Source organism: Falco punctatus (assembly GCF_963210335.1).
Source record: "Falco punctatus genome assembly, chromosome: 8".
Lineage (NCBI taxonomy): Eukaryota > Metazoa > Chordata > Aves > Falconiformes > Falconidae > Falco > Falco punctatus.
This window is the reverse complement of record NC_137588.1, coordinates 46,374,249-46,391,299: the sequence shown is the minus strand read 5'-3', so window position 1 is coordinate 46,391,299 and position 17,051 is coordinate 46,374,249. Positions and strand designations below refer to the sequence as shown.

General features: G+C 50.2%; 1 protein-coding gene across 4 annotated transcripts in view; it reads right to left on the bottom strand.

Annotated features, from left to right (window-relative positions):
* FBXW11 (F-box and WD repeat domain containing 11) overlaps positions 1-5,911 on the bottom strand; it is a 74,582-nt gene extending 68,671 nt beyond the window's left edge. For 2 of the 4 annotated variants that reach the window (XM_080398571.1, XM_080398568.1), the window contains exon 1: positions 5,763-5,910. Coding sequence is in view for 2 of the 4 variants with exons in the window: in XM_080398568.1 (XP_080254694.1) it covers positions 5,763-5,807 (45 nt within the window). In the remaining 2 variants the exon portion in view is untranslated. Of the gene's footprint in view, positions 1-5,762 lie in introns of all 4 variants that reach the window. The other 2 variants (XM_080398570.1, XM_080398567.1) reach the window with 2 other exon arrangements.
* Positions 5,912-17,051: the final 11,140 nt, after the last annotated feature.

Below are 17,051 nucleotides of genomic sequence, written 5' to 3'. Positions count from 1 at the left end.
GACCTCTAAACTTCACAGCAATAAAATTTAACGCATCAAAAGACATACATCAAGTTGATTTAACAAGTAGCGAAGGTGTTTTAGAAAACACACATGAAATGAAAAGGTACATCATCCTTCAAAGAATGTTCCCAAGTCTCTCTAAGGGTACATCCTGTAACAAGGCAGCTTGTTTTGCTGAGATGCTGCTTGCAACGCTCATCGGTGACCCAAATTTTCAGCACCATTCAACAACTCTAAGGGATACAGTCAGCACAGTCTGAAATGCAGAAATGGCATACATGTGCTTTACAACTTTTTAAAGGAGCAACCCCATAGCACTTCAGAAAGGGCAGCTGGCACACATACCAGCATGCCTGCGGAGATGTGATCTCATTCCACAGTGACACCTGGACGCTGGATTTACAAGCACAGTTTGGGAGCCCCAGGTCCCACACCAGAGCTCACAGGCAACACACCACCCTGAAAACTACCTGGCAGTGCTCACACACAGGAAGCTAAATTCGTGTTTCAGGCAGCAAGGGAACTTTCTGCTGCATCTTACTTGCTCAGCATTGTTGCAAAGTCTGGAAAATATAGTAGTGGTAGAAAATTTAACTGCATTGTGAAGCAAAAAACCCCATCTCTGAATCTCAAGTGAGATTTAAAAAGCCTTTGGTGAAACACCAGGTTTTAGCCTCCCCATGAAACCATAACATCTTTCTATTAAGAGCTAAAAGCAATTTAGTTTCTGAATTTTCCCTACATATAAAGCATCTGCAGTTTTCCTTTACTTGTAAAAACTGATGGCTGCTGCTATAATTATCACAAACTTCAGATAACTTTTTCTTTACAACCTCTCTTCTGCAACTTCATATTCTCCTTCTTCCCTTTGCCACCCCATTTCCCCAGTCAGTCTATTGTTTCATCCAACCCTTCCCAAAAGATACCACTTTCCACACATCTTTGTCCGCCTCTCTCATTTCATCATCACTCTGCTGACTCTAAATGCAGTTGCCTTGCTTGAATTAATTTTCTTAAGCTCTTCCTTCCCGTTTTCTGCACTGCTGCCGAAGTCCCAGCAATCTATTCTCTTTATTTTTGCATCCTTCCTCTTAACAAGCACTCTCTGAAATGTGACTGTCACTCTGATAGCCTACGTAGCAGCACAGATCTTACATCCCCCGCCCCGAAGGTTCATCTGTGCCTTCCCAACAGCCATCTAACCACCATCTCTTCAGATATCTGCTCTAGCCATTTCCCTGCCTCCCCGGCTCCCGCCCCACATATGCAACTGTCCAGCATGCCATCAACTGCATGCTTTAATGTCTGACACACAGCTCTCAAACCTGCTAATTTAGCTACTGAAGATTAAAAGGATAATTACAGATAGATTGTTATCTGGTCGAATAAAGCACAACTAGTTTACACACAGGTTTACAAATGTCTTACTAACTCTCCATCTACTCACAGCCTTTAAGAACCAATCACATTTTAGCTAGAACAATCCCTCCTTTGTTTCAGATGCAGAGATGATCACCGCCTAGTCCATCTGTATCTCTATTGCTACAGAAGTAAACTCTTTGAAGGATTCCTCTAAGAACACGCAGAAAAAAATGCACAAAAATGTAACTGCCTACTTGGCTTGCAATGACTGAGACAGGGAAGAAAAAAAGCCAGAACAGCCTTACTGAGATATATATATACAGCAGCTGTATTTTAGTTTCCAAACAGAATCCTAAGATTTATTTTGCACTGTAAAGCTTTAAATAGTTTGGGGGCACAGCCATCTCCAGTTGCAGTAACCCAAGGAACTTCAGGTACTGCTGGCATGATTTACAGAAGAAGTTGCTGCTGGCAAGGCATGCCTGCATGAAATACTTTATTCTGAGACTATTACCTTTTTAATTTGAAGACCTTCATCTCACATCAAAGTTCTGCCAGGAGAAACTAAAAGACTTTTGGCAAGATGTTAAATTATAGTTCTTCATTTATTATTTACAGAAGCACTTAAACACTGGACACTTTTATGAGAGAGACATTCTAGATGGTGAAGGTAGTGTATTAGGAAGAATATTTTCCATCCACATATATATATATGACTTTAAGATACAAATGATGATACAGTGTAAACAAGTGCTTCTCAGTTTTATTCCTACGCATGGTCTTTCCATAACCCTTTCATGCTACTACCATGGAGAAGTGTTACACTGAATTTAAACTGCCAACTCTGCAGCAGGGGGATCTGTGTTTGGAGAACAGCACGTGCATCAAAGACACAGTGGAAAGGCTGATGATTGTAAGCTCAGTAAGCGTGAGAATTTACACACAGTTGGCTTCCTGCTTCAGTAACCATGTCCCATAGGTGTCTGGTGGGCACAAGAGTCTGGGAGCAACACTTTTTTTTTTTTTTTTTTTTTTTTTTACACTATCCACACCTTATGCTGCATGGAGTTCACTCCACAAATGCGTAACTTTTTAACTGGTACAAAAACCATTATTTGCCATACTTATGTTTACTTTCACAACCACTTTAATACAAACTAAGCAGCTAACTACCCCCTACTTTGAAAGCCTGCTGGTAAAACAAAAGTATGGTTCAATGAAGCTTCCTGAAAAAATGAGAAACACAAGGTATCGAAGGCAAACACACAGAACCATTTTGATGTGGCTGAACACCACAGATTTTATATGCAACACAGAATCTCTAGGTAAAAAAAAAAAAACAACCTACTTCACAAGGCATTGCTGTTGGTACTTCACCTTAAGAAAAAAGTTTGGTTCTTTAAAAAGGTTACAGTTATCTAATTTCACAGAGAAAATCAAAACCAGGGGAAGAAAGAGCCCTTTCAATCATTTTGGCTAGCCCCCCATCTGTTCTGGATTACTTCCTTACTACTCATTTTCTAATAGTTTGCCCACTCACGCAAAGCATTTAACTGAGACAGCATAAGTATGAAGGTATCTGAACTAAAAACAACCTTGTCAGATCTGCTGTTAGCCTAAATCCGGACCTCCCGCAGTCAACACAAGTTAAACTCTGAGGCCTCACACCTCTTGAAATCACCTCTATAGGAAACAGGTACCTTGCCTGTAGAGTTAAGAGACCATCTGCAAATGAAAGCCATGAACTGTCAGCACCAAATCAACTGCTCATCACCGTTAAAATGGCTAGACAATATGATTTGCAAAACTAGAATAAGACATGTAAAGCCTTAAGCTGTCCTAAAAGATACAGTGACTTCAGAACACTCGCTAAAACTTCATACAGCAAATGAAAGTTCACTCTGAAACCTTAAAATATTTCTCTTAGATTCCGGCTTTAAAAATAGAACAGCATTATTTCAGTGACTGGTTTTTCTTTAAATAAATGTAAACCACCTAGACAGCGAAGGCACAGTTGAAGGCTAGAACATGGTGTTCTGAAACTTCCGTGCAATTAACATGTTGATACATTATCTCTTGTTTATCAGCCACTTCAGAATTACATTGTATTTGCTCCTCAGAACTTTTGCATCACAGATTTGCTCCTGTATTTACTACAGATTCATCCTTGGCATGGGAGGGAAGTGATCGAGTACCCAAAGCGCATCAAACACAGACTCCTGTATCAAAGAGAGGCACAAAACATCCTGGGTTTAGTAAACAATAACATTCTTAAAAAGAAAAGTATCCCACCAAGCCTGACACGCTAAGATGATCCCTGGTTTAGGCATGTTTGCCACCAGCATTAACAACCGATACAAGAGTTTGCATGGAATACTGAAATTGCTGACTGAAACCCGGTCAATACAGCTTCTGCTTTGTGTATTTAAACCAATCTGAAGAATCTTATCTTCTACAACACACAAGAAGGCAAATCTCCAAGTCATGTCTTCATCTAGGAATGACTTTCAATTATTTTAGTGAAACATTTAAACACAAGTGCTTCTATGCAAGCCTTTATAAGCTTAAAAATAAATTCAACTACCAACTACATTTTAAAGAGTATCATTTCCTACTGGAAACTACAGAATTAATAGTTTATTGATAAATATAAAAATTTAGTAAGATATGTCATACAAGTGGAAGAAATTTGTTTCTTAAACCTCCTACTAGGTAATAAAAAACTTAATAACCCATCGATATTTGCACTGATTAGCACATTTCCAAGGGTACAACAGTTACCAGCAAAAGTTACATTTGCATCCACTTGCTAACGATTTGGCCTCAAATAGAAGACACTTCTAAACAGAAGAGCATTTACAAAAAGACAAGCAAGAAAGTGGAGCGAGGTAAACATACCTTCCAGCCTCAAATGCTATTTTAGCACTTCGCATAACCCTAGGCTGAGGAGTATTAGTAATCCTCTGTTCCAGGTAGGAAAAAAAGTCACTAGAACTCACTTTACAGTTTGGAAATTCAGCAGACATCTTTTCTGTAGATGACTCGTCCTGTAACAGATACCTGCACAGCTGCCCCCAGCCTTTATCCTCGATGCTGCAGTCCACTAACGCAGAAAGAGTTCTGATGTCACCCACGGTTAAGTGCAAGATCACTGAATCGATAGGGATCAGGAAAGGAGTCTCGCTAAGAACAGCTTTTAAGCTACTGGCCTCAGTGATCAGAAACAAATACAGGCAGAATCAAAGGTTTTCTGGGCTTCCCCCACTTTTCCTTTTTCTTTTTTTCATTTCTCCTTTTCAGAGCAGACAACACTCCAAGAAAGTTCGTATTTTCCAAATCCAGTAGCTTAGCAAGAACTCTACTGGCTAAAAAACCCCATTTAATGTCTCCACTGAACCCAGCTCACCTTTGAAGACCCTTAAATGCATATTTTTTCATTTTATCGCTCAATTCTGCAGTACTACATGAAACGCTATATGCAAAAGAAAATTATGACAAATAAATTCACAAGATATTTACTGATTATCTTCCTTTCTCAGCTCCTAATTTTTTTACTTTATGTTAATGATCCCTAAAAGCAGCAAAACTATGGCCCCCTAATATTTGGCCACAGAGACCTAAGATTTGCTTATATTAAACAGAAAAACCCTCCTCTTTCTATTGCTTCTATCTGGCCGCCACTCCACTAACCCTTATTTAGCGGCGTAAGCGTTAATTCGGGGTTATAACAAATACCACCAATTAGGTCTAGTTAGATAATACCTTGTGCGCTGGACCGGAGCCCCAGCACCGGTGCTGCCCCGGGGAGCCGGGCCCTGCCCCAGCACCGACACCAGCGGCACCGCCGCTACCGGACCCCCGCAGCCTCACGCCGGGAGTTTAAATACGCCCCCCCCAGGCCCGCCAGCCCCCCGCAAGCGCCAGCGGGGCGGGCCCGGGATGCCCGAGGGGGGCCCTGCCGGGAGCACGGCGCTGCCCGGGGGCGGCAAGAGCCCCGGCCCCAGCCCCGCCGCATTTCGCTTTCGGTTTTTGCAGCGTGCCCGCATCGCCCGCGCACCGGGCGCGACCCGCCGCGCCCCCCAGGCCGCCTCTGCCTCCTGGGGGGGGGAGGTTTGGGGTGGGCTTTTTTAATTTATTTTATTTTTAATGAAATTAAAGCGCTCGCCGCGGCCCGGCCTGCAGCAGGCGGACCGACGGCGGCCACGGCGGAGGGGGGAGCAGTGCGGGGCCCCCCGCGGGGCGTGGGCACCACCGGCCGGGTGGGCCGGGCCCGGCCCCCCCAGCTCACCTTGGCGGCGGGGCCGGACCCGCAGGCCCGGGCGCGGCAGCGGGGCCTGCCGGCGGGCGGGGGGGGGGACTGCGGGGAGGGGGCTCCGCGGGAGGCGGGGGTCACTCACCATCAGCTCGATGGTCTTGTCCTCGATCACCGAGTCGGGCTCCATAGCGGCGGGCAGCTCCGCCGCGGCGACCCGCCCGCCCCCGCCGCCTCCCCGCGCCCGCCAGGCCCCGCTGCCGCCGCTCGCCCGCCCTCCCGCCCCCCCCCCCGCGCCGGCCACACGCACGCATGCGCCGACGCACGCACGCTGCGCCCTCCGTAACGTCACGACGCCCAGAAGCAGTGAGACGCCCCCCGCCCCGCCGCCTCTGCTAACCGACCACAGCTCCCGGCGGCCCTCGCGGCCCCGCGTTGCCATTGGCTGCGGGCGGCTCCCGGCAGCCCCTGCGCGGGACGCGGGGTATCCCGGGTGCTGCCGGGAGCCCAGTTCTCCGGTCTGGGCCTTACTGGGCTGCTTTGCCGCGGGCCCGGGGCCTCGCAAACCCGGGGCTCGCTGTCCGGTAGCACCGGCCTGAGCAACAGTGGCCGAGGGGCCCGGGTGTCGCTTGGGGCCCGTCACTGGCGGGAGCGGCACCGGCGCTGCATCTGCCCCGCCTCCGTCAGGGCAGAGCGGCGCCTTGACCCAGGGACGGGGGCAGCCCCCTCCAGCAGGCGCCGAGGACGGCGGGGAGTCCTCTCGCCACGCTGCCTAGGGTTCCTCGGCGGCTGCAGGGTCCAAGAGAGCGAGCCTGACAGCCGTTCGGCTCTGCACAGCCGTTCGGCTCTGCTTCTCACGGAGCCTGCTGGGGGCTGGCGCAGGCACCGGGGAATCGGGAGCGCTGGAGAACTCACCATACACCTGCCCCGTGCTCTGCTGCCTTGGCTTGCTCTGCTGGCCTCCCACCTTTCGCTCTCCTGACTTGCTTGGCAAATCAGCACATTTAAATAAATTGCTTTATCCTGTTCTCAATACATTCATACTGACCCAGACAATTGTAATATCCTAGTATTGAACCAGGAGTTGGCTTGATTTTGTCTTGCTGCTTTTGGTACCAAGACCAGTGGAGGGAAGATGAAACCTTGTGGCAGCCTGACCCTAGCACAGTCCCTTCACCAGCTACAAAGCATGCATGAGGAAACGTCTCAAATCCTTTTGACTTACCTGGAGACTAAACTGGCCCCTGTGTTTGTGCCACACCTGAGGACTAGGAGAGCCAAACTCAAAACTACTGAAAAAGTCAGGCACTACACTGGCAGACCTGTCAATGTCACAGTAATATTTATATTAGGGTTTAGGAAAAGTAACGTTTTCATAAAGACCGGCACTTTTGTTGGTTTTGTAGCTAATTGCTGCAAGCTGCTACAGCACCTCTGACCGAGTTTCTTCTTGGCAGCAGAGCTGGGTATGACTCAGTCCAAAATCACAGCTGAAACCCCAAGAAACGTTGCAGCACATGATGGTACCTTGGGAAATAAGAAACTTCCCTGTCTGAGCTCTGCGGTGTGACAGGGAGGAGGCATTGCCACCTGGGACTCTGCGTCACAGTGCTCCAAATCAGTCTGTAGGGACTTGGGGCTGGAGAATGCGACTTCATCTGTTTAACAAAATAAAGTACCAACAGCGTTTTATTTTTACCTTTTTCTTCTTCATAAAATTGTGAATACGCAGAAACTTGTTAGCAAAGGGGTTTTTAGAATTGCTGAAGTGCTAAGCGGTGTTGGTTTTTTCCTAGTGTTTTTTTCCTTAAGTAGCATTAAGAAATGAAAATAGAACCCATGAAAAATACCAGCTTCTGCAAACTCTACTTAATTAGGAAAGCATTATGATATGCAGAATCACGTGCTGATTTCTGCAGGCTGTACTGTTTATTTAATAAACAGTTCCATTTAATAAGCCCCATTCTGTCCAGTCATGTGCCTCCGGACCTGTCTTGCTGGCATCACCTGCTCAGGCAATCGTGTCGCTGCTCTGGAGCGGAGTTGTACCTGTTTCTGCCTGCACTGCTGCTCCAGCTGCTCAGCGGGCAAGCCCTGCACAAGGTGAAGAGCCACCCCGTCATGGATACGCTGAAATGGATGATTTACCAAATGCTGAGCAACAGCAGGTGCAGCATCCGGGAAGCAAACGAAAGGTCCTGACTGGAGGAAAATTTTGGTCTAGGTTAAATGAAGACAGAAAGGGCTGAATAAAAAAGCTTGCAAAGGAGATATGCTGTACTCACAAGGAAACGTGGAAACACGTGGGTAAGGCAGTGGCATTCCCAGCTAGCAGGTCACAACCCTTAGCAATGAATAGCTTTTTCAACCTTTAGGGTCAGTATCCTGCTGGCAAACTGCAACTTGCCACCCTCCTCCGCTGCCACCAGCGCCAGGAGGCACCGAGCACCCGCAGGCGATGGCTGCCAGCAGCCAGCTGGGGCGAGCGCCAGGAGGGATTGCAGGATCGGCGACACTGCGAGCTCAGGTGCTGTGGGTGACCAAGGGCACACAGGCTGCAATCTGATGATGCAGCAGGGACCAAATGCATTTGTAGGCATTGGGAATTGGAAGCAAAACTGTCATGAGCAGCAATCTGGTGTAACAGCACAGTGCTAGGGCTTCTGTGCTTGCGATGAAAATGGACTCAGTAGCTTCATGCTAAGCATTTTTTTCTGTTACCTGTTTAAATCTCTGCCAAATGGTTAAGAAATGGAGTATGAACAAATGGAAATGGTGCAAAATCCTTTCTTATTGACAGCACACCTGCTTTGCAGGACATTTATGTCAGCAGAAATGTATTTCTCTTCATTCAAAAATGCTTAGAAGAATGCTTATCACGAGGTCTAAACTCTTTTTATAGAATTTAAAAAAATAAACCAAGAGCAGCGGGTCCCTCTCCCCATCAAACAGCTGCTGCTGCTCAGAGTCTGGGGCTGAAATCCCGATGTGCTCCAAAAAGCTGCCCCATTCACATTCTTCTGGACAAAGTGAATACTAAACATGCCCTTGCCCCAGAGCCCCTCTAACTGGGACCACAAAGCCCAAACTCACGCACCGGTGCAAACATCAGCTTGGGCTGTGCCAGCGCCTGCCGACCCTTACCCAGACACACTCCACTACCATGTGGACAAACACCCGAGGGCTTTTCCTGTCAAACCTGGGCACCTGGGCTGACAGCTGAGCTGAATTCTTTCTACCTTCGCATCATGACCTGTAACAAAGGACTCAGGTCAAATTATACCCTGTCCTCTACATTGTGTAACGCCACCGACCTCGACAAGCTCACAAAGGTGTCACCGAGAATAAGGTGGGACAAAATCCAACTTGCTTCTGCTCTCCCTGTAATCAGATGCTCGCTCTGGAGATCAAACAAGGCAGCAGATATTTGTTTGTGACACCAAAGTAAAAAATCAGCATGTCTCAGTCTAAATATATGCTGGGGAGAAATTTGCTGACCAGCACAATACTGTTTCATGTGGCACTTTCCAAAGTACAGTTGTACGGTCAGTCTGGTTTTCTGGCTACAGGAAGGATTGCCCAAGACATAGGGAAAGGGAAAGGAAAAGTAGAAGAGAAAACCAGGCAAAACCTCCTTCATTTATTTGAAGAAAGAGTAAATCAGTGATCTCATTCTGGCACTCTGAATGGTTAATGCATCGCAACGATGGATGTTACAGAAGCAGGCGTGGGTCTTTGAAACTGTGACACGAGCTGTCAGATGGAACTTGAGTTCCTGTATTCTGCTTTTAATCACTTGGAAATAACGATTTGTATGATAGGAAAGAAAGAAAAGAATGTTGAAAGTAATTAAGGAAAGCATTATTAAAAAATTAAGGTTTTTGGCTTCAGTGCAGAACACCAAGAAAAGCAAGAGCAGGGGATATTGATCCTTGTATCTGTAAATTAAAGTAAAATCGTCTCTGAGCAACTCATGACTTAAGAGCTCATGGGGACTGAGCGACGTGTCCAAGGCAAGGTCTAGTAAGGTGGATGAAAAAACAGATTTTTGATAAATTTATTCTGATATACAAAACCCTTGGAACCTGATGAAGCCAAGCGCTGTACTCCCACAGCTACCTGAACTATGTGACTGCTATAATTTGAGGAGCCGGTCTCTGGGCGTGTGCGCTGAGCTGGGGTTAACACACCGCCGTATCAGCAGCTCCTCCGTGCGTATAGCCCTTCGCTGACAGATCCCTGTCACCCATCTGCACATCAGCCAGGCAGGGCCAAAGCTGGTAATTAAGTGCTAATGATGACCTTGTTCAGGCAGAAGAACACCAGGGCGGTGGGGCAGTTTCAGCCTAAGAGGACTGGCTCTGCCAGTTTTCCCATGAGGATAAGGATGAGGGGGAAGTGGAAGAAGGAAAGCCCCAGCGCCAACGAACTGGAGACACCTCCACGTTGTGCAACAGGGCAAGAATTCATTGAGGCTGATGTCAATCAAAGCAAAAGCAATTGTTTAAAAAGCCCTGGGAAGCTTGTATGGTGGATCCTGACACCCGAGAGCTGTGGGCATCCGAGCCAGCGTGTCTGCACTGCAAGGGGGTGAGAGGCTGCCCCGATGAGCCCAGAATGTGCCAGGATGCAGCCCCCACGCAACCCCCCACCCCTGAGTGGGACCTCTACCGAAACCCGGCGGTCATTTTAAATCCACATTTTCTGTATATTCATTGCATGATGTCCCAGTTTCCTCTTCCAGCAGGTGTTTCCCAGCAGAGACAGGTGGGGAGGGAAAACCACACCGGCAGCGGGCCGGCAGTGCAGGGGAGCCCCCCGGCAGCCCCCCACCGGCCCTGGAACCTGCCCAGCTCCAGGGAAGGATTTGCTCACTGATCCCCTTCCACTCCACAGGGTAGGTCTGTCAGTGGCTCCTGCTGCTGTGGACCAGCACCACAAAGCACCTGGAGCAGGATATTAGTACCGACACAATATAGAAATATTTCCCAGTTACAACACAATTTGAATTTTTTTCTCCCTGCATCTTTTCTGTATAGTAAAGTGAATTATTTCTGAGCCTATGTCCATTTTTTGCAATATTTTTAGGCCTTGGATAGCCCAGTGGGATGGCAATCATCCTGCCAGCTTGTTCCCTATTTCAGAGCTCCCCCTTGACGTTTAACTCCCATGGGAGATGGATAAAAGCCACTGGCCATGGGTACATCCCAGACAGGCTCCTCCATGCCCACAGGCTGCCCCCAGCCCCACTGCCAATCCGGCAGGGCTGCGCACAGGTGGGGGAAAAAAAAAAAAAAAAGAGGCAGTAGTAAAACCACACAGTCTCTGGGATTTGCTGCAGAGCTGGCGGGAGCTAGCTGCTCACACCTTCCGGCAGCTCCGTGGGTATTCATTTCCCAAACTTCAGATGCCTTCCCGAAATCCCCAGCCTCACACAGTCTACTCACCAAACCCCTCATCTTGGGATCTTACGCTCATTTATTTGGCTGTTGGGATAGGGAGCAGAGGTTACTCAATGGCCACTAACAAGTTGCAGCGTGAGGAAAGTGAGGGCATGTTCATTTCATATGCTGCTGCTGGGAGAATAATTATTGAACTTACAGCTAGATATAAATCAACATTCTTCTTAGGGCAGGGATGACTGCACCTCCAGTATGTAAACATTTATTCTTGCTTCAAAGAAATACTTTGTAGCCAAAATGGGGTTGACACTAAGTTTCATAATTATTTTTTTTGAAGATCTGGAAAAAATGGAGCAGATCCACAACGATTCTTACCCCTGCCCCGTAAGAGATGCACTGACTGCAGCCACCTGGGGAGAGTCAGCTGGTCCTCGTCCAGCCCCGCTACGGCACCTGAAAGAACAAGGTCAGGAGTAGGGAGGCTCAGAATACCAATATCTGTAAAGAAGGAAAAAAAAAATCAGTGCAAAGCCCCCATGTCCTGGGGTGCAGGAGAAGGTGCCGCCTTCCATAGGACCGCACAGGATGTGGAGCAGCAAAACCCACAGGGCTGTCCAGGGGTCCAGGGCTGTCTGGGGGGCCAGGACTGCCCCCCACACGGCTGAGGGGGCTGCGGGCATGGGGCAGGGGGCTCCCAGCACTGCCACTGTGGGGTGACGGGGCACAGGGTCCCAAGCGTGGGATCCAGCACCCCAATCTTACTTTCCTGTGGTTTTGTTCGTTTGATAAAAGGTTTGGAGGCAAGGAATGGAGGGAGGAGGACAGCGGGTGCGGGCAGGGCAGGCAGGGCTGCCGGCTGCTGTGCCCCCATTTTGTGGCTCAGGGCTCAGCTCACCCCCCAGCGACCCCCTGCTGCTTGCACAGCCCATGGGTTGCACTGCTTCAGCTGGCACATTCTATGTGATTGACGTGATCTTGTGATCTAAAGATCAGAGAGCCAGAAGATCCCCTTCCACAGCGTGGTTTAACGTTTGGCCCTCTGCACCCCGCAGGATCGCTGCTTTCCCTCATTTTCCTCCACTGACTTTGTCTTCTGCTCACAGACCACTGCTCATCCAGGTCGGACAAGTTGCACTGCTCCTCAAGCCTCCCAAAAACCCCAGGAACCATTTCCCACGTGCAAGAGAACAGCACATCGTTGCTCTTTTCACATGCAGACAGGTGAAGCCTGTAATATAATACTGCCCAGTACGATGGCACTGGGTCCTCAATGTGGAATGAAATTGCCTGTCACGAAACTACATAAAACTTCACAAGCTCATACAATTCAGAAGGATATCTGCAAGGCGGGAATAGTTTAGAGAATGTCAGTTTTGGATTATTAAGGAAAGAAACCCCAAAATTTTTAATAAATTATATTTGGAACTGGCTGGCTCACCAGAGCTGCCAAGCCCCGGGACTACTGTACACCGTCGCACCCCCTTAATTAAGCTTTTTGACACCATTTTGTTCAAAATAATCACACTTTTGGGGTGGAAACTGCACTGTCTGGCTTGGTGTCCCCCAGCCACAGTGCACCTGCCCTTCCCTGTCAGAAACCCCGCTGGCCTCAGTGGGGGGACCCCAAGCAGAGAGACATCCCAGGGGGACCCTCGGCTCCCACTCTGGCTTCTCCCCTGACTCACTGGCAGCATTCACAGACACCCTGGGGCCATCAAAGTGCTGTTCCAGAGCGCTGGTGTCCCAGTATAAAAGAAAACAGAAAGCAACAAAATAAACCCAAACCTTATGTACCCTTCTAATTATTAATTCCGTGTCTTGGCTGTCTGCAATACATGTGTTTCCATCCTCACTGGCAAATATACTCTCTGTAGACACGCTGTCAGGTTATTCCAGCAACATCTTTTATTTTCTCGTGATGCCTTCAGTGCATTGTGGACGTTTAGGAAAGTGAAATGTATTTTCACCCTGTGGTGGATGCAGAGAACAAAAACCAGCACTGAAATCCCTACTTTAACCTCAGAGCCAGCCTTGCCCTGCAGCCTTCCCAGGGCTCTCACCTGTATTTTGAGGTGGGACAAAATATGTTCCTCCATCCCTCGCCTGGCACATCACCCTCTATTCTGCTGTCACTGCACGATGCACAAACAGAACCAGACCTTTACTGAGGCTCAGCCTGGGGGTGTCAGTCCTGCGATGGGCTGTAGTGCAGTAAGCACGGTGGTGCCGTCACTACCAGCCACACACAGACCCTAAGGACTCCTCTTGGCCTCCCCTTGTTTTGGCTCGTCTTGAACTGGACCACATCCCCCACTGGTGCAACGAGCTCTCCTCGCCGCATCGGCAGGGCTGCTGGACCGTCAGGCCAGCAAGCGGCCGCTGCACCCCCAGCTGCGCTTTGGGTTTGTGCGGTGATGTGGTTGTTGCCCTTGAGAACTGGATCGTATATGGTGAATCCGCTGCTGAGCTCAGTCCTCACTGTTTAATTAAATCTACAGACCCATCGGCAAGCCAGGAGAGTTGCCAGCGGGCTGCTGGGGAGCAGGCAGCTTACCCAGAGCAAGAGTTTGACTGTAAGAGCAGGACAAGAGCTCCTACGTGTGGAAGCAGGCAGTGCCGATCCTGCACGGGAGGAAGGGACATTTGGGCAGCTGCCGTCCTGCCGACTGTAAGACAACTTCTTGAAGCCAATAATTAATTGGGAGATGACAATAACCCTATGAACACACTAACAGACCTGCTTCGCCACGCCGCATCCTTCAGGCACATCCACCTACCTAAGCAAAGCAGCAAGGTACTATGAGTAGCTCTGTAGCCCCGTTAGTAAGAACAGGAGAACAAAAGCAATTCACACGCGACGTCTTTTCTATTCCCAGCACTGGGCAGCGAGGGATTAAACCACCCGTTGGTTCTGCAAGTGAAAGGGAAGGCCCCAGCCCTTTTGCTGGTCTTAATTAGAATTTATTGCCAGGCTGTTTTTTACCCCATATTACAACTGTGCAGACTTTGGGAAGGATTAGTGCGCTGGGGTTCCCCTCAGACCCAGTCGGGGTGTCTGCCCCAGGCAGCGCTGCCAGGGCTGCAGGAACCTGCTCGGGAGCCCCTGGAGCTACAGCAACACAGAGCCCTGAGGACCCCCACACCCCCTCTCCAGGCAGACACCAGAGGAAACGTAGCTCTGTGCAGATGGAGGCTTAGGAATAGTAGTTCTTTCCAAGCCTCGGCTGTACTTTTACATATTTACGGCAGCTCTTTGATTTCCCTGGCAGCCTGTACCACGGGGGATGAGACGGTGGGTGACGGGGCACAGGGGTACCCCTCAAACCACAGCATCAGAGCAGTGCACACCGGCTCTGTGCCCACGGGGTGAGAGGATCTCTACGTTAGCAAGGAAAAAGGAGAATGATTTGTATTTAATTTGTTATCCTCAGCTATGTTTACAGCAGAGGAGCTTGTCCTGGTACCATCTCCGCCCACCTCCCCTGTGCATCCCCCCAAACCCAGCCCCAGTGTTCCTCACGAAGAAGCTCGGATACACTTGAGGGAAGTCAGATGTTACACAAAAGCCAAGGAGCTGTCTGAGAAGCCCGGTGGGAGCTGCCCTTCCCACGCAGAGCATCACCTGATGGACTTTTGGGTCCCAGCGCTCCTGGCACCAGAGCCAGCACGGCCCCCCCAGTGCCGCCTTCCACCCCCGGAACACTGCTCCCGGAGCAAACAAGTGTGACCCAGGCATGAAACCAAACGGGCAGAAGCACAGCAAGGCTCATCTCAAGGAAGAAATGCAAAGGTGGATCTACAGAAAGACAGTCATGTGTGTCGTGTCCCACCCCCCACCCCCCCCAGCTCTGTCATCCCTAAATGTGCTCTGGAAAACGGTGCAGACCTCGGTCACAGCCGAGATGCACAGAGGACACAGGAGGCAGGTGTTTGAGATTCACTTGGCCATGGATGCAACCAAAATCCATCATGGCATAATAAAATCAGCAGGTTAAGTGGAAAGGCAGAGCAGAGAGGAAGAGGCAGGGCACCTCGGTGTGTGACAAAACAGGGGGAATGGTGGCAGAAACCCCAGCGCAGAGGTACGCGAGCCGTCCCGGCAGCCACAGTCCCGACGGCCGCTGCCACCTGTGGCACGGGTTCAGAGCATCCCCTTCCCTCCCTGCCCTCCAGAAGGACGTTCTTGGCTCCCAGGTGGTGCCTGAGTGAAGGCGGTTGGCTTCGGCCTCCAGCGCCCGCTGCTGCACCTCTGCCGTCTGCGCGGGAAGCCCCCGCGCTCTCTCCTGTGCGAAGCATGAAACCCGCCCTGTTGGCTGGTTATCTGCAGGCAAGGTGTCAGTGGGAGCTTTCTCAGGCACGCCGCACAGGCAGGGTAGGGATGAAGTTTCTTCTTAATGAACCCTGGCTCCAGGAACACGAGGTGGTCCCTCTGCCCATCCCCACCAGCTGCCCCCATGGTGGGCTCCTGCGGCCACCACCAGAATGCTGCTGTGTAAGCTAAGCACTAAGCAAACCCTGCAAACCACTACTTAAATAGATAAAACCCCTCTTCCTTTAAACAGAGACAATCTCTAAGTAAACTTTTCCCTTCCTATTTTCTGACCCAAGTGGCTTCAACCCGTTGGTGTCCAGCAAAGCCGCAGGGATGGCGATGCCCCACAGAGCACCAGGCCAGTGAGGGGAGGGGTAGTGGTGGAGAGAACTGCAGAGCAGGGACCGCCGGCCAGCCAGTTTGCGGGGGCTCCACATTTAGGGAGCTCACAGTAGGTGCCGATATCGCGGTACTAAGTGTCTGGCTCGGGGGCACGGCTGGATGGTGCTGGTGTACGTGGGGTTGGGTCTATCCTGGCCAAACAGTCCTTGGGAAAGGCATCGAAGCCCTAATAGCGCTGGGGAGCATCACTTCTCCCCTCCCTGGAGGCAGCATTTAGTTTGTGACCTGTGGAATGGCATTTGTTTAGAAAATGCTTTTTTTCTAACATGACCATGGATGTTTCCCGGCCTCAGAACAGCTCCGGTTTCTCTGAGCAGCGCCCAGGTCTTACCCGGAGGAGCAACCTGGGAGCCACGGGACTGTGTGCTGTGCTGAAAGGCAGGCACCCATGGAGCACCCAGCAACAAGGACCGTGGGGTCCCCTCTGGCGCCAGGTGGGGGGCACCTCCACCTCACCCTGCAGCAGCCAGTGCAGCTGGAGGCCCCGCGACCGCTGTCCCCTCCACTGTGGATGTCTGCGACCAGTCAAAGCCGCCCGGTATTCCTGAAGGATGGCACTCAGGTGAGAGCGGCCATCCCTCTCTCTTTTGCCACCCATTTCCTCTGTATTTTCCGTTTTCCTCACTAGGAATAGTTTTTCCGCACACTTTCAGGTTTTGGGCAAGCTGCCTGCCTCCGTCTCCTCCTGTCCTCAAACAATACAAACTTCTCTGCTACTTCGGGTAAATCTAGATGCGACTACGCGGGACTGCCCCACTGGGGGTGACCCCGAGGGCTGTGCTCTGCATGTCCTTCCCACACACCAGCCCACCTGGTCAAAGTCCTCCTGTGCAACCCCAGACTGGTCCCAAACCCACTGGTGGCCGGGAAGCACACGGGATGTTGGGCAGCGAGAGGTGCTGGTGCAGGCACACAGCCAGGGCAGAGGCGTGGGCACAGCCTGATCCTGGGGAAGGATCCCGGGGAAGGATTCTGGGGAAGGATCCTGGGGAAGGACAACGGAGAAGGATCTCGGGGAAGGATCCCAGGGAAGGATCCTGGGGAAGGATCCCAGGGAAGGACAACGGAGAAGGATCTCAGGGAAGGATCCCGGGGAAGGATCCTGGGGAAGGATCAGGGGGAAGGACCACGGGAGCTGCTTTGTTTAGTCTAGAGAGACAAAGATGGAGGGGAGATGTGACAGAGCCCTTACAGGGCTGCATGCGGGGAGAAGTGCTCGCACAGGAGATGTGGGCAGGAGGTGACACCTGGCAAGTGCGATTCCTTGCACCCAACCAAGCGGTTAAACACCCTTTGCTGAGCTTAACAGTGTGGCTGC